The sequence below is a fragment of the Rhipicephalus microplus genome, unplaced genomic scaffold (assembly GCF_043290135.1).
Source record: "Rhipicephalus microplus isolate Deutch F79 unplaced genomic scaffold, USDA_Rmic scaffold_12, whole genome shotgun sequence".
NCBI classification, from domain to species: Eukaryota; Metazoa; Arthropoda; class Arachnida; order Ixodida; family Ixodidae; genus Rhipicephalus; species Rhipicephalus microplus.
This window is the reverse complement of record NW_027464585.1, coordinates 45,262,821-45,287,084: the sequence shown is the minus strand read 5'-3', so window position 1 is coordinate 45,287,084 and position 24,264 is coordinate 45,262,821. Positions and strand designations below refer to the sequence as shown.

General features: G+C 44.8%; 1 protein-coding gene across 3 annotated transcripts in view; it reads right to left on the bottom strand.

Moving 5' to 3' along the window:
- The window catches only part of Ufsp1 (UFM1 specific peptidase 1), a 147,762-nt gene extending 123,548 nt beyond the window's left edge, over positions 1 to 24,214 (bottom strand). For 2 of the 3 annotated variants that reach the window (XM_037418126.2, XM_075882528.1), the window contains exons 1-2: positions 23,974 to 24,214; positions 11,958 to 12,029 (exon numbers count right to left, since the gene is read on the bottom strand). In XM_037418126.2, coding sequence (XP_037274023.1) covers positions 11,958 to 12,029; positions 23,974 to 24,096 — 195 coding nt within the window. In that variant the 5' untranslated portion in view covers positions 24,097 to 24,214. Of the gene's footprint in view, positions 1 to 11,957; positions 12,030 to 15,184; positions 15,277 to 23,973 lie in introns of all 3 variants that reach the window. The other variant, XM_075882527.1, reaches the window with a different exon arrangement.
- Between the last annotated feature and the right edge of the window lie 50 nt (positions 24,215 to 24,264).

Sequence of the window (24,264 nt, the reverse complement as noted above, 5' to 3'; positions counted from 1 at the left end):
ACTTTTTGGGGCATTGACGTCTTGAGAGGTGAAGAGTTTCGATGAGATTTGTGCATGACCGAAATATGCTTATGTAGCAGCAGGAAATATGCGTTAGCAAGGATAAAACTGTTTCAGTTATTATTGGTGGAGTTGTTGCTCTTGTTTCAATAAAAGTTACAGTACTCGGACATCAGCAGTCACGCTATTCGCGTAGCCCAGGCAACGACCACGCATGCTTCTCTAGTGATTATTACGCACGCGCACTGGCATCCAGATTCTCCGCTCGCACCATTATCTCGGCATGGTATCTGCCACTATCGTTAGAGGCTCTGCAGTTGCGTGTTACGACACTGGTTGCAAGCGTTCTTCGATTTTTGATTTCGACGGCCGAAGAGGGCAAGGGTAATTGCTATCACCTATGCCTACGCTTCCACCCTCTTCACACACTAAACACCACACGCAACAGATGCGTCACTTTAGGGAGGAGCTTTGCGCGGACCCTCACCCTCTTGCATGCGTAATCGTGCGAAAGACAATTAAACTTTGGAGCCGGATATCTCGGAACACAGGCGTGCTAGAAAAAATCTTCCAACTGAAACTGTGTACAAACACCACTGCCTACATTTTTTCAATATAAACATGCCAACTTACCGCAGCCAGTAAAAAGTTAATTATTAAATTTTAGTTAATTGGGCTGCTGACAGCGATAATTATCATCTAACTTTCTGTCCCCCTGGCCGCTTAACTTATTTGCACAAGTGGTTCTCACGTGCCTTCGAGCGCCTAATTTTAAAAAAATCATAAAGCTTAATTTTGAACACCCGGTATATATATATATATATATATATATATATATATATATATATATATATATATATATATATATATATATATATATATATATATATATATATATATATATATATATGTTTCACCTTTTTTTCCAATAAATAACAGTTGTGAGTCAGTGCTGTCTTTTATTTTTATTTTCTCTTTTGCTCCTTCCTTGTCCTGTGTTTCTAGTGTTGCACTGCAAACAACTTCAGGATGTATGCAGGTACTATTGATCCTTGAAATAAACTGCATTGTTGAAAGTTAGCACCGTGTGTGTGTGTCTTTTACTCTGTCCTGACTTGGATACTGTATACATTGGATGCCATATAACTGACCGGCTTGCCGTGCAGCCTTATTTGGGGGAGACGCAGTGTATTTTTATCAGATGGCCCAGACAGTAGACTCAACTTCCAGGAAACACAGCAAAATGAGTCCACATTTATATAGAAGTTCAGCGAGTAACTATGGCCACGGTGGACTTGCCGTCCATCTGTCACCAGCAAGAATATTCAGCCTTATGTGTACAGGTGTGTGATTATGATGACTCAAAAATTTGACAGTGAAGCGTACAGACACGAAGGTACAACAGTGAACCACGTTTATTGGGAGCGAGGCTTTTTATAGCCTCTGAAGGGTATGCGCACACAACGTGCGCAGTGGCAGTGACATGTGCAAATGACGATGCATCAGCCTTCTTTCCCCTTAAGGCTGGTAGCGATCCGGCGGGCGTCGGTTTCTGGTGGACCTGCGTAACATGGTTTCGCCAGGATCGAACTCTTTATTGCCATCAGATTGCGCGCCGCTGGCGTCATTTCTGTGTCTGGCGCACCTGGGCTCTGGGGTTCTCTTGAGGTCAGTGGTGCACCGGTTTCGCCAGCTTCCGTCTGCGGTGCCTCAACCCCGGGCTCTTGCTTGACTTCTGCTTCACCGGCAGCGAGTCCCGTGCTGTCGGTTTCTCTTCCTCTCAACTGGTCATAATGCCGGCGATGATGTTCGCCGTCTGCGGCCTTGATGGTTACCATGCCGTGGCCTTCGGGGGTCTGTACGACGCCATCCTTCCACCTGACTCCTGTCCCGTAGTTCCTGTACCAAACAGAGTCTCCAACTTGGCGAGTGGTTCCGGGGTGCTCCGTATCTGCGTGAGAAAATGGCCGACATGACACGATGTTATCCAACTTCGAGGCTCAAAACCCAGCAGCATGAACGCTGGCGTTTTCCCGCTGGGCAGAGGGGTGCGGCGATACTGTAACAGAATTTGGTCTAATCGGCCTTGCAGTGTGCCTCTAGCGTTCTTGCGCAGTCCCAGTTTAATCGTTCGCACTGCCCTCTCTGCTAAACCGTTGGACTGCGGATGATAAGGCGCGGTGCAAAAGTGGCGAATTCCGTTTTCATTCATGAACGACTGACACTGCGCGCTAGTGAACTGTGGCCCGTTATCGGAAACCACGGTTCGGGGCAGGCCAAACCTACTAAACATTGATTGTAAGGCTTCGATAGTCCATCCCGCGCTGGCTATCTTCACTGGGCTCACCTCTATCCACTTCGTGTGCGAATCAACCGCGATGAGCAACATATGTCTGTCAACCGGGCCGGCATAGTCTACGTGCACCCTTGACCACTTTTCCTTGGTTTCCGGCCATGGCACAGGCTCCTTGGCAGGTGGCATGCTGCTACACTGCACACATACAGGGCAAGTGTTTACCACACGTTCAATGTCCCGATCCAGCCCAGGATACCAAAATATGGAGCGCGCCAACTTCTTCATCGACGTCATCCCTTGATGAGTCTCGTGCAGCACGCGTAGTACGGAATTCCGGGCGGCGACTGGAATCATCGCTCGGTGGCCCCAGTAGACAATGTTATTACTGCGCACCAGTTCGTGTTTTTAGAAAAAGAATGGACGTAAGTCTGGTTTTGATCTCGGTAGTTTCCTAGGCCAGCCGTCGCGAATATGGACAGCGACTTGCTTGAGGGTGCTATCTGCTTTTGTCGCCCGGGCCAAATCACTAGACGACATCAGGGTGGTGTCTAGTTGCTCAGCAAAAAGTACGTACTCACGGGCGTCGTTATTGATGGACTCCATGATACTGGCATCGTGCTGGTAGCTTGCCGGAAGGCGGCTCAGGGCATCAGCTACCGAAAGGGTTTTTCCTGCCTTGTACTCGATCGTGTACATGTAGCCGCTGAGTAATAAAGACCAACGTTGGATCCGTGCCGCTGCCAGAGCAGGTACGGGCTTGTCCGGGCTGAGCAGTCACAGAAGTGGCTTGTGATCTGTAATTAGCGTGAAAGTATTACCCAGTAGGTACTCACGAAATTTGGTCACCCCAAAGACAACTGCCAGCGCTTCACGCTCAATTTGTGCGTAATTCCGCTCTGCGGCAGTCAGAGTGTGCGACCGAAATCCAACTGGCTTCGCTTCTCCGTTGACCCAATGGTATAAAACAGCCCCGATGCCGTAAGACGACGCGTCCGTTTCTAACACGAGGGGCTTTTGCGGATCGTAGTGCGTGAGAAACTTGGCACCTTTGACGAGGCGTTTCATTGCTTCGAAAGCGGCCTCTTGTCTTGCTCCCCACTGCCAACGAGCGTCTTTCTTTAACAGTTCATACAACGGTGCGAGAACAGTGGACAAGTTGCCAAGGAATGCATGGTAATACATCACAAAGCCGATGAATGACCGCAGCTCTGCCACACATGTGGGCCTGGGCATTCCTGATACTGCTTCAATGTTCTCCGCTTTCGGCAAAAGGCCATCTGCGCATATGCGGTGCCCAAGATACTCAACTTCTTTCTTCCGTATTTTGCATTTGCTTGGGTGAAGCTTCACACCGTAGTCCCGTAACCTCTGGAAGACTTCGCGCAATTTTTCGCAGTTGTCTTGCTTCTCTGCCACAACCACGTCATCCAAGTAAACTTGAACACCCGGTATTCCTTGAAGGATGGCTTCCATGCGTCTCTGAAAAATTGCTGGGGCGGACGCTACACCGAAAGGGAGCCGGTTGAAACAGAATAGTCCTTTTTGCGTGTTAACGACTAGAAGCTGCTTTGCGTTCTCATCTAGAGGTAGCTGACTGTAAGCGTCCTTTAGATCGATTGTGGAGAACACTTCGCCTCCACTTAAGCTAGCAAAGATGTCTTGAATTTTGGGCAACGGATATTTTTCCGTGTGGCAAGCAGCGTTGACTGTTACTTTGAAGTCACCGCAAAGTCGTGTGGACCCATTTTTCTTTACTACCGGAACAAGAGGCGTTGCCCAGCCAGCGCAAGCAACTGGTGTCCAGATTCCTGTCTGAACGAGACGATCTATCTCTTGGCTAACGGCTTCTCTCATCCCGTAAGGCACGGCACGTGCCTTAAAGAAACGAGGTACGACACCTTCGCGCAAGCGTAACTCAACGGGTGGCCCTTTGATTAAACCTAGCTCTTCCGAGAACAAGTCCTGAAACTCATCTAACAACTGCTGCACTTGTAAATCGTCCTTAGTAGAGGATGGCTTACCGGGGGCAGCCTTCATTCCGACGGCGAGAACCTGCCTTCCGTGCTGTTCGAGGGCTTTGATGACGTCCCGCCCACACAGATCCGGTCCAGAGCACCCCAGCACCACCAAGGTAGCGTCCAGTGTGGTCCCGCCGTACGTCACCGAGATATTGAGTTGACCCTTGACGGGAAGTTGACCGAGGAAACAAGTCAGTTGCAAGGTAGTCTTCTGGAGCCGAGGCCAAAGGTGACGGTATTTGGTGTAGGTAGGCCATGTGATGATTGTCACGGGGGAACCGGTGTCTACTTGCATTCGGAGGGCCACGCCATCCCATTCCACGGTGCGATAAATTGGCTGGACCATGTTCACCGATGCCACTTGCAAGTTGAGCAGAAATCGTTCGTAGTCGTCATTATCAGACCACTGACTTTCACAGTGGAACACTTTGTTTTGCCGGGACTGGTGCTGCTGGCACACACGGGCTAGGTGTCCTTGCCTCTTACAAGTGAAGCATTTAACAGAACGGAACTTGCATTTTTCCGCTGTATGACCACTTTTGCCGCAGCATGGGCACGTCCCTTCGTGCCGCCAGTCTTCCCTGCTCGCCGACTCTCGTAGTGACGGATGCCTAGTTGGTTGGCCTCTGCGCTTCATCGTCATAGCGTGCACATTGTCCGTGTTTTGCGCGCTGGCCATGTGGTCCACGTTTGCCGCTGTCATCTCTGCTGCACGCGCTGCCCCTTCCGCCTCCCTCAGCGTGAGTTCCGGTTTTGCCAACAGCTGCCGACGAACACTAGCGTCGCGCAGGCCGCAAACAATGCGGTCCCTTAGCATCCTGTCGAGGGCGCTACCGAAATTACACCTGCTTGCAATCTTTCGTATTTACACGAGAAATTCATTTACCGACTCTCCTGCAAGCTGCTTCCTTGTGAAGAACTTGTACGATTCTGCGATTTCTTTGCACGGCGGAGCAAATCGCTCATCCAGGAACTTCACAGCGTCTTCGTATTTCAGGTCCTGTATCTTCGCCGGCGCGCATCGTGCAGCCAATAAATCCACTGTCTTTGTGCTCAACGCCGTGACCAAAATTGCCCTGCGTTTCTTCTCGTCCGTGACGTCGTGAACCTCGAAGTATGCTTTCAAGCGTAGCCGGTAAGCCTCTGAGTTGTCCGCCTCCTCATCAAAACCCGATGGGCCCACGTGCGCAGCCATGGTCGCAGCGCGACCAACGGTTCGACCGCCTCGTCGCCACTGAAGCGTACAGACACGAATGTACAACAGTGAACCACGTTTATTGGGAGCGAGGCTTTTTATAGCCTCTGAAGGGTATGCGCACACAACGTGCGCAGTGGCAGTGACATGTGCAAATGACGATGCATCAGACAGCCCAGAACACGTTATGATCATGAGCTCGCGAGTTTCCGATAACACTGAACCATACGGTATATTCACCTTAAGGAGGTTCTGTAACACTTTTTGTGAGTGGTCAAAAAATGCTGTTGATCGGTCGTTGATGCTCCAAAGAAAACATGAGCCAAATATTACGTTAGTGCAGAATGCAGCTTTGAATTCACAATCAATTCATAAAGTCAACTAAAACTGCTTTCTCTTCTCTCGACAAATGAGGATACAAGCTCCAAAATCACTCATCGTAACCATTGCATCAGCAATTGGTTGAGCGGAGCATGGCGCGCTTGGTCATTATGTGGACCCCCACAAAAGGCAGCGACTTCTCTGAGCGTGCGTGGTCGCACTGAAAAGCTGTGTGTTGGAAGAAACAAAAAAAAAAGGCTCAAGGTCATGAAATGCACGCAATGTATTGTATATCTCCATGCCATCCCTCCCTGCTTTGCTTCCAGCGCTTCAATAAAACTTCTTGTTAGGATATGTCATACATGCTTACAGTCGCCCTTTCTGTTCTGCCCTCCATTTTAATCCTTGATGGTCGCATCTTTTTGTATTTCAGTTCCAGAGCTTTTTAGCTTTCGTCGAGTCGAGAGAAGAAGGCAACTGCAGCATGCAACAATTTTTTTGTCACTCTGTTCATACTGGACGAATTCTGAAAATTTTCGCTGCGAGCGATGAATTTGGGAGGCAATAAGCTCCTTTAGTAAATCCATTATATGGCTACTTGGAAAAGTGTTTCAGGGCTTCTTTGATTTCTTGAATAGTAGAGCACTGCCTGCTAATAATACAGTGAACTCCCTTTAAGATGAACTGGACGGATTCTGAAAATTTTTGTGGCGATAAATTCAGGAGGCAATAAGCTCCTTTAGTGAATTCATTCGATGGTTACTTGGAAAAGTGTTGCAGGGCCTCTTTGATTTTTCGAATAGTAGAGCGCTACCTGCTAATAATAGAGTGAACTCCCTTTAAGACGAACTGGACGGATTCTGAAAATTTTTGTGACCATGAATTTGGGAGGCAATAAGCTCCTTTAGTGAATCCATTACATGGCTATTTGAAAAAGTGTTGCAGGGCTTCTTTGATTTCTCGAATAGTAGAGCAGTGCCTGCTTATAATAGCGTGAACTTCCTTCAAGACGAAATCTGTTAAGACGAATTTTTGCTTAAGACGCACAATACGGGACTGTTAGTTTGGTTTATCATAAATTCAACGCCAAAAAAATTTGCTTAAGATAAACCCCTTAACAGGCCTCTTCTGTAAAGACGAATTCTCACAGCTACCAACAACAATGGGATTCTGTGCAACCAACAGTATAGTCTTGATGGGGCAGGGGCATACAGGCAAAGAAGAGAAAGCAAAATAAAAAACTTCCTCGAAAGCAAATTGAGACATGGACAGAGAAAGCAAAATATGTGGAAAAGAAAAGTCAGCGCATAAAGCTGGTACTTCCCTCGCCTGTAGGTGGATAAATGGCTGCCTTTATCAGCAAAGAAAGCAACAAAAAGCGATCGTCCTTTGTGTTCTCTTCGCGTTCTTAATGGCCAACTGGGCCGAAATGGCCATAAATACGTAGTGTATAGATATGGTTAGTTACGATAACAACAGTGAAAAATCTTGCAGTTGCATATTTAATTTATAATTGGTGCTCTAATTGGCAGCAAGCAGACGATGCAGTGCTCTAGCGGTCTGCCCAAGCAAATAGAACAGATCCAGATATGATGATTACTACAGAACGTCGTCGCGTCGCTCTTTGTGAGCAATCCTCTCTGCCACTGAATCACTTTCCTGCGTTGAAACCGCTTTCAATGCAGTGCATTTGAAAAGCGTCTGTGCGTTTGTGCTGCCATGGCACCACCTAAAGACAACGCGATTGAGACGAGTTTGTGCTGCATTGAAGCCGGTGGCAAGTCAAGTCGGCAGCATTTCTGATACGAGGGCCAGACACTGCAAACCCACCAGTGAGAAGCCTGGATCAGCGTTTAATAAGAAGCATGTTCACACAGCTTTTTTAAGTTAAAATAGAAATAACACACACACTTAGTGGCACGTCAGCGGTGTGCGTGCTTGAGAAGCGCGGAGCAGACAATTTTTCAGTCGTTCACCTCCGTTTCGGTCAGCTGTATTGGCATCGTTTTTTCTAGTTTCGGTCTCAAAAACACCATCGTTTTTAAGTTTTTTTTCTAAGGTAAGTGCTTGTATTTCGAAGGTGATATTAGCAGGCAGCCCTACCTCTAGCTAGACTACTGATACATTGACTTTTTGTGGAGTGCCAAATTTCATTGCAGTTTGTTTTCAAGTTCCCCAACAGGAGCACAGTGGAGAACAGAACACAGAAGCTTGGCTAGAGAGAAAAATGCAAGGAAAGGGCAGTGAAAAAAAGCCAAATGAAAGTGAAAATGAGAACAAATATTACTTGTACATTTATTTATTTATTTACAATACCTATAACACCCACGTGGGGCATTAGTATAGAGGGAGATAACATTTAAATACATATTTAAAGAAAAAGTTAAAAAAGTAATAAATTTCAGAACAATAAAGAGAAAAAAAAAGTATATAGAATGTCGACAAGCTATTAACTCTGCGGTGTACACAAAAGAAAGCTACATAATAAAGCATGCAATTGTGATGCGTAATTATCAGAATATACACAGCAAAACATGTTTAAATATAATAAACACATGAACACATATATATATACACATATGTATGTACACACACATCTATACAAACAGAGATAGCAAAAACATCACAAAAAAGTAAAAAAAAAACAAGAAAACAAATTTAGGTGCAGACTGCTAAAAGGAACAAACGAAAGTATAATCAGGCTGCAAAAAAATGTGGCCTTGAAGCGCCACGCTGAATATTTCCGTTGGTGCGGTTACAATTTGTTGAGGTAGTTTGTTCCATTGCTGTATAGATCGCAGAAAAAGTGAATATTTAAAAAGGTTAATTCTGGCAGCGAACTTGGGCACATTGAGTGGGTGGTCAGTGCGAGCGGACATATACGTAGACTTCGATATGTGGTTCTCTTCGTGAATACCCGTTAAACCGTTGAATATCTTGTGAAACAGAGATAAATGTTAGAATTTGCGTCTGTCTTAAAGAAGGGGCCACCCTAAAGTATTTCTGATTTCTAAAGATCTTTTACAAAAGTCATAATCACCTGTGACGAAACGGGTCGCTCTCAGCTGTACACGCTCTACAGCGTCGATGTTCCCTTCAGTAAAAGGGTCCCAGGTGCTACACGCATACTCCGAAAGTGGGCGTTATTAGGGGTAAGGAATTGATGATGGCATCCTACCGCTGCCACCAGTTGCAAAGGGTAGGAGGAAGTTGATGATGGGAATGGCGGGCTTCTCTTTAGGGTGGCTGGCACCCCGCCGTCGTCCCCATAGCCGATCTTCGCCAGTGAGGGGACGCGTTAAGAGAGGTAGAACAAAAGATTTATTTACATTATTGAAGAAGGATAGGAATTGTACAGGAATCCAGAAGATCCTGCAAAATGTACAACAGAGATCATGATTCCTCACATGATTCCACACAAGATTTAGCAAGATTCAGCTGAGGCAGTCCCAAGGCTCAATTCCGGTGAAAGGCTTCTTCGACGCGTTCCCACACTTCCGGGCTGTCGGTGCGTTGAAATGACCTCACTTAGTTGACAAAAGCCGAGCCACGAAGTTGTCTTAATGAGACCGCCACAGTGGCATTGCTCCCCCACTGATCGAGCCCGTTCAACAAAAGGCTTGCCTCGCCAAGCTTTCGTTGAGACCCGACTGTTTGTTGGAACGTCTACCAGACAGCATCTTGCAGAATGGGCGCTGATGGGGTTGAGAGCCTCCCCAGTAGACCAACTTACACACAATGGCGTCCGCCCACACGAATTGCCGGGCCAAACGTAACAGCGTACACTCGAGATATAGACTGGCCGTTGCTTGTTTAAAGTTACGTCGCAAGAAGTTCAATGTGTCGCTCGCCTTTCTTACGATGTAATCAATGTGCACATTCCAAGTCAGATGCTGGAAAAAATTACTCCCAGGTACTTATATGCTGTCACTAGGGGCAGCTGTGTTGTATCCATGACATAGGTTGCCATCAGAGGGTGCTTTTTGTTCATGAATCTTAAAGAGGTTGCATTTGGACAGGTTGAGTTCCAAGTTGAACACCCAGACATTACTGTGTTGAAATCATTGATTGATATCTGGGGTTTAACGTCCCAAAACCACTATATGATTATGAGAGACGCCGTAGTGGAGGGCTGCGGAAATTTAGACCACCTGGGGTTCTTTAACGTGCACACAAATCTGAGCACACGGGCCTACAACATTTCCGCCTCCATCGAAAATGCTGTGTTGAAATCATTTTGAAGCTGTTCACTGTCTGATTTGCTAGAAATTTCACAGTAGATACAGCAGTCATCTGCATATAGCCTCACATGGCATGACAAGTGTTCAGTTAGATCATGAATGAATATTAGAAAAAGCAGATTCCCTAAAACGGACCCCTGTGGCACTTCTGATAAAACTGAGACATCAGAAGAGCGAACACCTACAAGTATCACGTGTTGGTTTCTATCTAGCAGGTATGCTTCTAACCACTTCAGGAGGGTATTTTGGCAAATTGAGACCGGTAAACTTTTGTAGCAACAGGGTATGAGATATGGTATCGAATGCTCTCCGAAAGTAAAAAGATGCAGTCAACTTGCAAAGCAGAGTTAATAAGTGCTGCAATGTCAGGACAAAATTCTATCAGCTGAGTGTCACAATAAAAACCAGCCCTGAAGCCATGTTGCGTTGCAATGAAGAAGCTATTTTCTTGACCATTAAAATCACATAAAACGGAAACCACATATCGAGCATTAGCACTCCCATCAGAGGAGTCAGATGAATTATCGCCGCCACACAATGGCGCCTGAGCATGTGCTGTGGTCGATTTGCTATGTTTTGCATAGGGCCTGTGCGCGTCATATCTGTTCCCACTTCAATGCATCAACTTGTGATAATCCATTTTCATTATGAAATTGCTTGACAAAGAAAGGTCATTTTACACACTAAGTATTGCTGCGCAGTACCTTCTTGTTTGCCCAAGGCTTGTGATAGTGAGTAGCGTAAACGAAGACGTTCAGCTGCATATCCTTCAGAAAAAGTTACTGCAGGCTCAAAATAAGAAAATATTTGAACCTCAAAAAAAAAAAAAAGCTTGCAGACTTGGATAAGCAACTTGGCACACATTGGCTTTGTCAAGGTAGAGGTATGCAATGGAGACATATCCAAAAGTGAAACCAAAGCCAGTAAAACAGCCGCTCAGAAGGTGAACAGTCAAAAGAATAAGTTTTCTATTCTTTAATTAAAAATTGTGCTTGTCTCTCTCTTTTTATATTTTTATATACATGTACTACAGTTTTATTGTTAAAATGTGGTAGCAATGTATTCATGAGAATATTTATTACGAACTCGTGAAATTAAGTACTACTTAGATTAGTCTAAATACTCTACTTGAAAGCATAGTTTTTATCTAGCTTAGCCAAATAAATGCTTTTTCTTGTTCTTTCCCTCCCCATTTAAGCATATTTCATTCATCGTTTTCAAGCAACATATTTGGGCGTACTTGGCATGTTAGCATTTGATTTTGAGGGGCACCTCTGATAAGATGAGTTTCTGATAAGACGAACAAATGATCGTGGTTCTCTTAAAGGGAGCCCACTGTACTGACATTTTAGTTGTTTTCTCAAACACTTTGATGTATATTGTTACTGGCCTTCAGTGTCCCTTTAAGGTGCTGTAGAAGAGCCCAACATTGCAGGATCTCATGCTAACACCTATCTTGAATTCAATATTGACTTCCTTTCTTTTAACTTATTTTTTATCAAAATATCTGATTGGGTGAGTTGGTGATTCATAACAGTTGAAATATAAGCATGCAATTTAAACAGGGACTTAAGATCAGTTGTATCTTCATGCTTTTTTTTTCTTTTTTGTTGTGTTATCTTATCGTATGTACTGACAAAACATCTATTTGTCAGCACTTTCAGAATAAACTTTCAGTTGGTAATGGGATTTGCTTGTCCTTGTCTTCCCAAATCCCTTTCTGTGTTACGCTCTCACATTTCGACTATTACTTTCTCGTGATTCAAGACGTTGTGCCCACTTAAATGCTTAGTTTGCCATCACTACTGCTTCTAGGCACATGCTGTGGTACACAAGCGGCTGTCAAAACTTTGCTAGACTGAAACACAGATGCAGAGCACACTTACCCCAGCCTTGCGCTTTTGCAATACCACCCACGAACAGATGGTCTGCAGTGACCGATAGCCACAGCCCCAGCCCTGCAGAGAAGCATATGTTCCTCAGGCCATCTCCATAATATATGGGCAGAGCACTCAATAAGTTGCATTGAGGCATACAGCTCTTCATATACAGCTCACCAGAAATAACCTGCATATGCTCCTTTGCAAGATATAGTAGGCTCTCGTTAAGCAGAACCTGAAGGGACACGAAAAATATGTCCTGTTTAACAGGAGTTCTGTTTACTGAGAGATGAACAAGGGTACAGAATATAAGAACAAAAGCAATATTGTCAGAAGCATTTGTTCCATTGAAGTTTCAATTAATAACGTATTTCCATTAAATGAGAAGCTGTAACGCACTGTCGAAAGCTTGGGCATGCCTTAATGTAAAAAGTTATTTACAATTCACCATTTCGACTGCAATGCCATTGCTTTTTTGTGTTACACTCATTGCAAAATGGCAAAAAAAAGTGGGGGAAGGGAAGCAATATTTGACTCCCTTATTGCAACAAGCAGAGTACATTTGAAAAGGAGATATAACTCAAGCTAAATGAAGCCAGAGTAGACATGCTGTTTTAATTTTAGCATCATGTTTGTAGTGAACTTGAGCAAAAGTGATATTATCAATACAGTTTTCATTATAAAATATTGAAATGCATGATTTTAAATAATCTGAAACATCGAATAGCCTGAAAAAATTTGAAACAAAATCTCACTGTTATATCATTAAATAACAGGCAAAATTACTCATAGGTACACCAAAATAGAAGTTCAAAGTAACTATGGAGCCAACCTGAAATTTTAATCACTGGACAGAGTTTTAAAAGGCCACTCACCAGGCCCCATAACAAATTTTAGGTAGACGGTGGAAGCTCTTGTGTGTTCGATGAAGAGAATTATGCCACAAAAATTTTTTCAACCGGTTCACTATGAGCTGAGAAAACCTTTTTTGAAGCGGCGAGAAACGCAGATGAGAGGAGGCGAGCTCGCAACCTTTAATGCTCCCTCGTGTAGCCTTCGCAAGCTAAATCTTTTTCCTACCCTTTTCAGCATCCAACCAAGAGGTCATGTGCGCATGACGAGCTCAAACAAGCCCAATTCCCGAGCACGCGAGCAGCTTTGTTTTATTGCCAAGCATTATTTTGTGGTTTACTCCCCATTTCTTTAGGATGGTTTGTAAACACTGGCTTAGACATGATAGAATAGATGAGCATAAAAAGTGCTCTAACACGCAGGACCATTATTTTTTTTTTTCACATGTGTCTGCATGATGAACTGCCCACATGGACACAAACACATGCGCATTATCCCTACATCTCATTGCTATTCACGAAGGTAAAGTGGAAAAGATGTGCACATTCCCTTACTGTGTCTCATTATTTATCTGAAGTTTTATTCATTTATTCAAACAACAAATTATACAAGTTACACATGACATGTAAAATAACTTTCGTCATGTCACGAACTACTGTTGGCTATGTCAGAGCACAGTGGCCTATGTAGAAGACTGAAGTCACAGCGCGGCCGTGTATGCAGTGCTATTCTTACGTGTACACCATGCCTTCATTCTGTGGGTGTGCGGCCACGACAAGAAGAGAAAGCAGCGTTCATTTTGAAATTCGACCTATTTTCGCGGGTCGTAGCATTAAAAATTTCGGCAGATGTGATCATGAACGACCCATGTATGCATTGCGCACATTAACTCAAAACTGTCAAACCTGGTCAGTGGCCCTTTAAAGCAGCCAGTTTGGTGCAAAGTAGCATGGCAACCCTGGCAATAAGATACACTGTTCTTGTGCAAAGTGCCAAACAGAATACCTTCATGCATCGTATCCACACCTTCTAAAAAATTACTTACCTTTAGGAATAAGGAAATGGATGTGCCATTCAGACACAAATCCCCCTGTTTCCTGGTACAAAGGGCTTCTAACAATACTCCTGTGGTCATAACTTTCCTTCTGTCAACAAACCTAGTCTTGTAGAGCCATGGTTCACATTGATGCTCATGGCAATGTGCAGGCCATTGCGCTCAATTTGCACACTTTAAAGAAAGCTCATGTTTCCTCGCCTACTAATTCAATCAGGGTCCAGAAAGAGAGAATGGTCTGAGAAAAAAAAAGAAAATAAAAGAACGCTATTTTCTGCCTTCCATGGTGACAGTACGGCTCAGTGCTTTTAGGTATCGTGAAGTAAAGCTGATATACAAAAAGAAAGAAGGTATCAAGAATGGGTGAATAGAGGTATCTAGCGTCCAAACTGGCTGACATGTGTCATGTCATAAGAAGGCAGAAATATTTATAAGAGGGTTACAAATGACGCCATCTGCTTTGGTGCTGGTGGCACCCACTGCCATCTCTGCGGTCCATAGGGACGCATATGTTCTCTGGTGGCGCCCTTCATCGGCTTTGTTGAAATGGTGACCAGCTACGAGGGTTTGTGTGCGTGACAGTGTGCACGACACTGCAGTGTGTATGAATAAAATTCGGTTCAGTGCCTATGCAGAGACCACAAAGATGGAGGTGCTGCCGGTCGAGCGCCGTCTCTGTAATCTGTCCCCCCCCCCACAACCTCTTTTCGCTATATCGGTAGCATGCTTTGCATATGACATGGAGTGTTTTTTTTTTAGCAACCACATCTCTTGCTACTATAAAATAGTGTGCACAAACACAATTGGCCGAGCTTGCACACTATTTGTTTAAGGAAAAAAATCACATTGCAGAAAAAAAATCACCACATATTCATGAAGTGAATGATGAGTGGGCGAAGCACCAGGGCACAATTGGGGTAGCCATGAATACCCCGTAAATTGCCCGCTAGAACATGGAAATGAGTAACAGCAGATGTGTAGAGTATTTACAGTATTATTTTATTGGTCAAATATGGAATTGAGGTGTCCACTTTGATTTACATGTAGAGCAAACCAAGTGCTCACTATGATCGTCATCGCAAGCAAACTCTTGCTGCAGTACAGCAATGGCATTGGTTCGAAACTATCCATTTTGAATGATGGTGATTTTCGTCAAATTGTTGTGAAACCACAGCCGATCGCATACCTTGCAGTTGTGCCTGAAATTCCGGTCAAAAGAAGTGAGAAGCTGGAGCGAACCTTTGCGCACCGCCGTGCCCCTAGCAAACTCCTAGCAGAACTTGCACTGAGTAAAGCCTCTTGATCTTGGGAAAGTAACGACACTAACCTCCACGTGTTTCCTCCTTGATTCTCCTTGCCTGCTTGTTGTACGTGTGGGGCGCGGCACCATTTTTCGCCGACGCTCGCACGGGCGTGCCGCTGAATTAAATAATGGTTAGTTATTTGCAGCCTCTTGCGCACCACAGTAGTGCTGAAATTTTTTCTAAAAAGTGATAATAAAACTAAGAACACTGAGGCAACCATTTATTAAAAGATTAGTTTTTTCCAATGGTCATATAAGTGGGGCATGCTAATTGAATAACAGTTTTTATGGGAAGTTTTACGATGCACATGTTCTTCTGCCGCATAATAACACGCTGTAAGCTTGCATCTGATATAGTTCCACTTGTCACATACCCATCTGTGTTCGGATTTTTTTTTTCATGCTTGTGCGCCACTATACGACACAAGTACTTACAGCGTCTCATATTGCAATGACTTCGTGGATGGTGGATCGTTTAGCTATGTGTTCATCTACTCAGCGTGAGAGTAGCTTTGCGCAGCGGTTTCCAAACTGAAAAAGGTCATTGTCGCCTCTTCCTCTGTCCTTGTCTATATTTTTGCGCTGTTTTTACATCCCAAGGCTTTAGAGCAATGTCAATACGATTAAGTGTCACAAACAGTGACTCATTTACCACAATAACAGAAACATAAGAAAGTGATTACTTAGAACTTTGTTTTGACGTTGTTGTCAGAGAAACTAGCGATGGGGTTACCTGTGAGAGGATAAACTCCGCACCAAAAAGGTCATTATAATCTGCGCATCGATAGCGACCAAAACACTCTATCCGGACTGACTGATCCCGGTCAGAATTACACAGGTGACACTGGTATAAAAGATAATATAGTTTCTTATTGGGGAATAGAAAACATGCGGGTGTGATAAAAACGATTGCGGCCACAGTCTCCTAAAGAATGGCTCGCTTTCGCTATCACTGTGCAATAGCTTTTTTTTTTCCTTTGCGCCTCTGTGTTTCTTTTTTTCAATGAACCGCATCTCTTTCATAATTTTTGTGTGTTCGTATCCCCCCGAAAAATCTAACAATAATCGATGGTGCATGATGTGTCCCCGATGGATGGAAACTTAGCAGGATGAGCATGATCTATAAAAGAAAGGAGGGCAAAGCGGACATAAACAACTACTGTCCTATAACAATGACATCAGTGGTCTACAGGTTGGGGATGCAGATTATACATAGTGTGCACGTGTCACGCAGCGCCCCTACGTCACTTCTAAAATGAACCACCGACATGCCCGGGTACCTACCAGATCCGTCGCCTACCGCTGCCGTGCTGTTTTCTCGTGCTAGCGCCCGTTTAGTTTTGCCTCACGATGCAAGTTTGAGAAATTATCAGCTGCTAGTGAGGCAAGTTGATTTAGTAGTCCACGAAGAGGGAGCACAGCTTTGGGGTGTTTCTTCGCCGAAAGTTCTTACCTAAAATTGACAACGCACATTGCGATTTTCCGAAAAGTGCCGGCATGTTTGGCTGGCGCGAATTCACAAAAACTATTCGAAGAAACTTGGTGATATTTGCAACTTCAGCTGTAACTTCATTACGGGCAAGTGCTCTATCTAAGCACGTACCTGCAAACAGAAATAGTTTACCAAGATACTGTGCAAAAGAACTTGTCCGCGAACAGTGCGTGCTCAATCATCATGTCAGGGAGGCGGCTAAAATCGAGATGGTGAAATAAAAACAAACTGGGAAAATGGATGCGAAACAGTTTACTTTGAAGTATAGTCGATCTGTTCGAGTTGGGGGGTCAGGATTTTTTTTAATTGGTTAATTAGATAACATGGTCTCCATCATTTTCAGGGACCCCACTGTACATTAGCGCCCAACAAAAGTAAAATACAAGGTGAAAACGATGTCAAAACATACACACAAAAAAAAGCGATGACCGGCATTATCGCGGCACGCACCACGCAAAGTCTCCATCTGCCTCGCATAATAATTTTCGCGGCTGTTTCCACAAATTTCAATAAAATAGGCTCAACATCAGCACTGTTTGAGACACTTGGTGGGAGCTGCTATTTTGGCGGCGTGCCACAGTGTCTGGCCACAGCACGGAAGCTCCCAGAGCATACAGCTCGGTGGTGCGGTAGTCTTCGAGCAGGGCAGAAACGCCGGACAGACGGCAGAGAGAGAAATAGGTGAAGCAAACAGGGGCGCCATCACAAACAAGAAGCCAGCGATAAGAGAAAAAGAGGGTCCTAGTGGTGGGGGACTCTTGCGTGGCTAGGGTTAGGGATGACGTCTTAACGACAGTGAATGAAGATGGGAGAGTGAGGGTAGAGGCCCAGTCAGGGAAGAGCATGGTGGATACACTGGCCAAAGCTAAGGAGGTAGTAGAGGACAGCATGAAGGGCGAAAATCTCGTCACTATTCATGCTGAGCTCAATGATGTGTTGAAGGGCAAAGATCAGAACCTTCAGAGACAGTTAGAGGATGGGATACGTAGGCTCCGAGAAGCCTCTGGGAGTGTGCATATGACCATAAGCAAAGTCCCAGAGGTCTGGGGGCAGTCTCGTGGGATTGAAAGGAGGGTGGCGGAGGCCAACTATGTGATCAGGGGTATGAGCCGGCAACTCGATTACAGCGTAATGGAGGTGAACCAAGACGTGTACGAGCCCGGCGCTCGCCCATTTGCACAGGATGGCATTCACTACACTGGTGCAATAGGCAGGAGGGTTGCTAATAGGATGGGTCGTCAAGCCACAGCTTTTTTAGGGGGACCCAGAGCCATGAGGCCAACAGTGTAGCAAAAGACGGTTCTAAAAGGGCACAAATATTCAAGCCACACAAATATTCAAGTCAGTGGGAGAAGAAATCGATGTAAGCCGAGCTAAGTCAGACATAGGCTATATTAATATGCAGGGTGGAAAGAATAGGTTAAAGTGGAAAGAGATAAAAGAGTAGTTGAGGCAGGAGGAGCTGATGGTATATGGGGCTGTGGAGACACATCTTCGGGACATGGAGCAACCACCCTTAAATCCGGACTACGTATGGGAATATTGCAATAGAACAGAAGGCAGCAAAAACAGGGGTGGAATTGGTGCATTTATACATAAGAGCATGGGTTGGCAAAGAGTCAAGCAGGAATGCATGGAACATTTATGGCTAAGAGGGAAAGTAGCTGGGCAGATGACAGTCCTTGGTTTGGTGTACTTGTGGACGGGAGCAAAGGTCAGAGAGGAAAACCAGGCAATGGTGGAGTGTATATCAAAGGACGTTGTGGAATTAGGAGGAGCGTGCGAGATAATTATACTAGGAGATATGAATGCGCACATACAAGATATAGATGGGTGTACTGACTCAACAGGCAAAATGATCATAGATATGTGTGAAAGGCATGATTTCATCATTTGCCACAGTACCGAGAAGTGTGAAGGGCAAATAACGTGGGAAGTATGAAGGCTGCAGTCGACTATAGATTATGCACTGATTTGATTGATTGATTAATTTGTGGGGTTTAACGTCCCAAAACAACTATTTGATTATGAGAGACACCGTAGTGGAGGGCTCCGAAAATTTTGACCACCTGGGGTTCTCTAACGTGCACCCAAAAATCTGAGTACACGGGCCTACAACATTTCTGCCTCCATCGGAAATGCAGCCGCCACAGCCGGGATTTGATCCCGTGACCTGCGAGTCAGCAGCCGAGTACCATAGCCACTAGACCACCGTGGCGGGGCTAGATTATGCACTGATGTCACATAGGATGTATAATACGCTCAAGGGAATGCACATAGATGAATGCGGCTCCAGAAGTCTGGGTAGTAATCAAACAAGGTGTTGCATCTCTCTTAAAAAACCTTAGTGCAAACTCGGCATGAGGGCCAGATCAAATCCCAAACTTCATTTTAAAGAACTGTGCCTTTTCAATAAGCCCATTTCTTACAGCTGTGTTCAGAAATTCTTTATCGCAGGGTGCATTACCTGATGACTGGAAACGAGCAAATATAATTCCTTTTTTCAAGAGTGGTGACGAGTCAAGTACTTGTAACTATCGGCCCATTTGGTTAACCTGTGTGTCCTGTAAGACACTTGAGCATATTATGTACTCGAACTTGGCAAAGCATCTTCAGACTAAAAATTTTTTCTGTCCAACACAGCCCAGTTTCCGGAAAGGGTTTTCCTACAATACGCAACTCGTAGAATTTACACATGACATTGCCGCAACGTTAAGTTCCGGTAACCTATTTGATTGCATTTTTTTAGACTTTAGCAAGGCTTTTGACACTGTTACACACTCGCTCCCTTTACTAAAATTATCGTGTCTCAATATATCTGCTAACACACTGGCATGGCTACAAGCTTAGCTCTCATGCAGGAAACAATGCACCATCATCGATAGCACGTCGTCGTCACATGTAGACGTCATTTCAGAAGTGCCACAAGGCTCCGTCCTGGGGCCGCTTCTCTTTTTGATCTATATCAATGATCTTGCTGAATGCGTGGACAGTCAAGTGAGGTTGTACACAGATGACTGCTGCATATATCGTGAAATTAAGTGCACTCAAGATTCCGAACAATTGCAGAAAGACCTTGACTCAGTAATAGCATGGTGCAGTACGTGGAAAATGCAGCTTAACGTGTCTAAGTGCAGTGTCATTAGGTTTACCATGAAAAAAGCAGCCTTTTATCACAAATTACTTCATGGAAAGGAAACCAATATCCATGGTAAATGAATACAAGTATCTTGGCGTTGTCATCAACAGCACACTATCGTGGAATGATCATGTTCACATGGTATCAGTTAAAGCCAGTCGCGTGCTGAACTTCCTACGCCGCAATTTCAGAACTGCCCCCTCTGTTCTTAAACAAGTTGTTTACGTGTCAAATGTACGCCCGATTTTAGAATATGCTTGCACTGCTTGGGACCCGGCCGCAAAGTTAAATATTGGTGCATTGGAGCGCATTCAGAAACGGGCCGCCCGGTTTGTGACGGGTGATTACGACATACCAGAAGGTCTAGCGAAATTGTTAGTTCACTTGGTTGGCCGTTACTTTCCTCTAGGCATAAATATATCAGGCTATGTCTTTTCTACAACCTAATAAATAACAAAACTGAGATTGATAAAAACAAATACATCAGACCACCAACATACATCTCATCACGACGGGACCATCCTTTGAAAGTGTGTGAATATATGTGCCGAACATCAACGTATGCAAATACTTTTTTTCTTGAAACGATACACGAATGGAACAGCCTTCCAAAAAACATTGTGACCGCCCCTTCCACAGCGTTTCCTTCCCTTTGAAAGGAGTATGTGGTCACACAATGATATTGTATGCTGTGATTTAGGTATTTTTGATTTGTTTTTATTTTTTGTGTGCTGTGCTCCTTAAGAAATGTGACAAGCCTAGAGAAGAGGTTTATAACTACAGCTTAAGGTGCCATGCTAGAAGGGGACGAAGCTATTGAATATATAAGAACAAGGGTGACAGAAAAATTTCAACAAAGAAGTACCTTATGCACCACAGAAGACAAGGACGAATCAAGTGGTGCAATGGCTCCATTTTCACAACGAGAGTGGGAAAGGGCTGAGAAAAGGGTTCCTAGTAGTACATCAACAGGCCCAGATGGCATTCCAATTAGGCTGATAAAGACATTAGGTCCGAAGTCTAAGCAGGCTTTGAGAGAGGCAGTGAGCGAAATAATAATCGATGGTGAAGTTCCCGATGGATGGAAACTTAGCAGGATGAGCATGATCTATAAAGGAAAGGGGGACAAAGCTGACATAACCAACTACCGTCCTATAACAGTGACATCAGTGGTCTACAGGCTGGCGATGCAGATTATAAAGGAAAGACTGCAGGCATGGATAGAAGATGAGGGTGTGCTGGGCGAACTGCAGAATGGGTTTCTGAAACACAGGAGGTTGAAAGACAATCTGTTCTCACTGATGCAGTGCATCGAAATAGCAGAAAAAGAACACAGGCTAGCATTTTTGGATATCAAAGGAGCGTACGATAGCGTGATTTAGGAATACTTGTGGGGAATACTGGACACCCTAGGTGTGGAAGATAGAGTCACTAATCTTTTAAAGGATATCTGTAAAAGTAACAAGGTAGATATAAAGTGGGAAAAACAGGTATCCAAGCCCACGGAGGTAAAACAGGGGCTTAGGCAGGGGTGTCCTATGTCACCATTGTTATTCATGACGTACTTACAAGGATTAGAGGCAAAATTAGAGAGAAGTGCACTTGGCTTCAACCTCTCTTTCGTCAAACAAGAAAAACTCATTGAACAGGCATTATCAGCATTGATGTTCACAGATGATATAGTGCCAATGGCCGAAAACAAGAAAGAGTTGCGTATATTGATGGAGATCTGCAGTAATGAGGGAGATAGGTTAGATTTCAGATTCAGTAAGGAAAAATCAGCAGTCATGATTTTTAATGATAATGAAGGTAGTGAGCTTAGCATACAAGAGGTCACGCTAGAGATAACAGATAAATATAAATATCTGGGCGTATGGATAAGCAATGAGACCGAGTACCTAAGGGAACACGAAATATACATAACGACTAAAGCTAACAGGAATGCAGCAGTGATGAAAGATAAAGCACTGTGGAATTACAATAGGTATGATGTGAGGAATATACAAAGGGGTCATGGTTCCTGGTCTGACGTTCGACAATGGGGTCTTGTGCATGAGATCAGAAGTTCAAGCAAGATTACAAATTAAGCAACGTGGAATAGGTAGACTTGCCTTAGGAGCTCACGGGACTACACCAAATCAGGGAGCACAAGGTGATATGGGATTGACATCATTTGAGGGCAGGGAAGCTAGCAGCAAGATAAAATTTGAGAAGCGATTGAGAGAATTGGGGAGGAGCGTTGGGCTAGGAAGGTTTTCAGCTACTTGTAAATGAAGAATGTCGATATAAAATAGAGGAAACAAACCAGAAAATTGCTGGGTAAATACTTAGAAAACAGCAGGGGGCAAACCAAAAAGAACTATCAGTTAAGAAGAAAATGAAGGACAGGGAGACTGACATGTGGAGAATTGGCATGATTAAGAAGTCTGCACTAGAGATATATCGAACTATCGAAAGCAGGAAATTGCACAGGAAAGGATCGATGATAATATCTGGGGTAGTTCTCTACTGTTTGAGGCCAGGACGGGAGTATTGCAAACCAAGACATATCGGGCCAAATACGAAGGGGTAGACACGGTATGCAGTGCGTCTGGAGAGGAAGATGAAACTGCCGAACACTTGATAATGTTCTGTAAAGGGCTTCATCCTACAGTTCAGGATGGTGGCGCAGTTTTTTAAAGCACTGGGGTTTAGCGACAGGGAGGGCAAAATAGACTTTAAGCGGGTTTTCCATCAGTATAGTATACAGTGTTTTTACCTTACTCATTGCCGATTTCATGTGTTCATAGAAGCTTTCAACTGAAGCGCCATTATGGCTGGATGTAGGCACGTTAGCCTGTATAACCTTCATCTTGTACCTTTTATTGAGTTCAACTGCGATACCTACAACCCTTTCATTAATGCTATAGTATGCCTCTATGTTGCCAGCTATGTTTCTGTGAATTAGAAACCCCACTCCCAGTTCTCTTCTGACCGCCAAGCCCCGATAGCAAAGGACGTGCCCATTCTGTAGCACCGTATAGGCCTCATCTGTCCTCCTAACCTCATTGAGCCCTATTATATCGCATTTAATACTCTCTAGCTCCTCGAATAGTACAGCTAGACTTGCCTCACTAGATAAGCTTCGAGCATTAAACGTTGCCAAGTTCAGGTTCCAATGGCGGCCTGTCCAGATCCAGAGATTCTTAGCACCCTCGGCTGCGTTACAGATTTGACCGCCGCCCCGGTCAGTTGCTTCGCAGCTGCTGGGGACTGAGGGCCGTGAGTCAATTGACATGTGCATGTGGGAGGTAGTGGCCAGATACTGCACGAGGGTGGCCAATCCTTCTCTGTTGCGACCCCCCCCCCCCCGTTTGCTCGGGTCCGTGGTGTCGCTAAACACAAAACGCCTGCTTACGCAGACGCCCTGGCGGATGCTTGTTAAAGTACGACAACAACAAAAAGAACTACAATTATTCCCTTTCAACATTGTACACAGCAACAGATGACCAGCCCCCAACGAACCGCGCTGCAGCACATGAGCTGCCGTAGGTACCCAGAGAGGTACCCGGGCATGGCGGGAGAGGGCGACAACGGTGAAAGTTACATCACATGAACACTATGTAAAAAGGAAAGACTGCAGACAAGGATAGAGGATGAGGGGGTGCTGGGAGATCTATGATAATGATGATGATGATGTGTGGGGTTTAACGTCCCAAAACTAACATACGATTATGAGAGACGCCGTAGTGGACGGCTCTGGAAATTTCGACCACCTGGGGTTCTTTAACGTGCACCCAAATCTGAGCACACGGGCCTACAACATTTCCGCCTTCATCGGAAATGCAGCCGCCACAGCCGGGATTCGATCCCGCGACCTGCGGGTCAGCAGCCGAGTAGTGCTGGGGGAACTGCAGAATTTGTTTCGAAAACACAGAAGGTTGGAAGACAATCTGTTTTCACTGACGCAGTGCATAGAAATAGCAGAAAAGGAACACAGACCCCTGTGGCTAGCATTTCTGGATATCAAGAAAGCGTACGATTGTGTAGTTCAAGAGGACTTGTGGGAGATACTGGACACACTACGGTTGGAAGACGGAGTCACTAATCTTTTAAAGTATATCTATAAAAGTAACAAGGTAGTTATAAAGTCAGTCATTGCGTCAATCAGCCGCACGATTACGTATCCGATTGGGCACATACTCTGTCATCGAGGCCGTCGCATCCGTAGTGGTAGTAGGCATACTGTCCCCTCACATATGCCACGCGATTAACTCGTTGTGGCAGCTCTAAACCTTCGTGGGCGTCCTCGAGTAGCGCTGTCATCCTGCTCACACCTATATCGCCACAACGTATCCACAGCTACGCTCTAAACAACGCGCCATGCAACGTGTGCGCACTCCAGCACGGCAGCCCACAGAAAACCTGGAAGCCTTAACAGAACACCTACCAGATTAGAGAACGGAAACTGTACCTTTGGGCTGTTGTATCGAA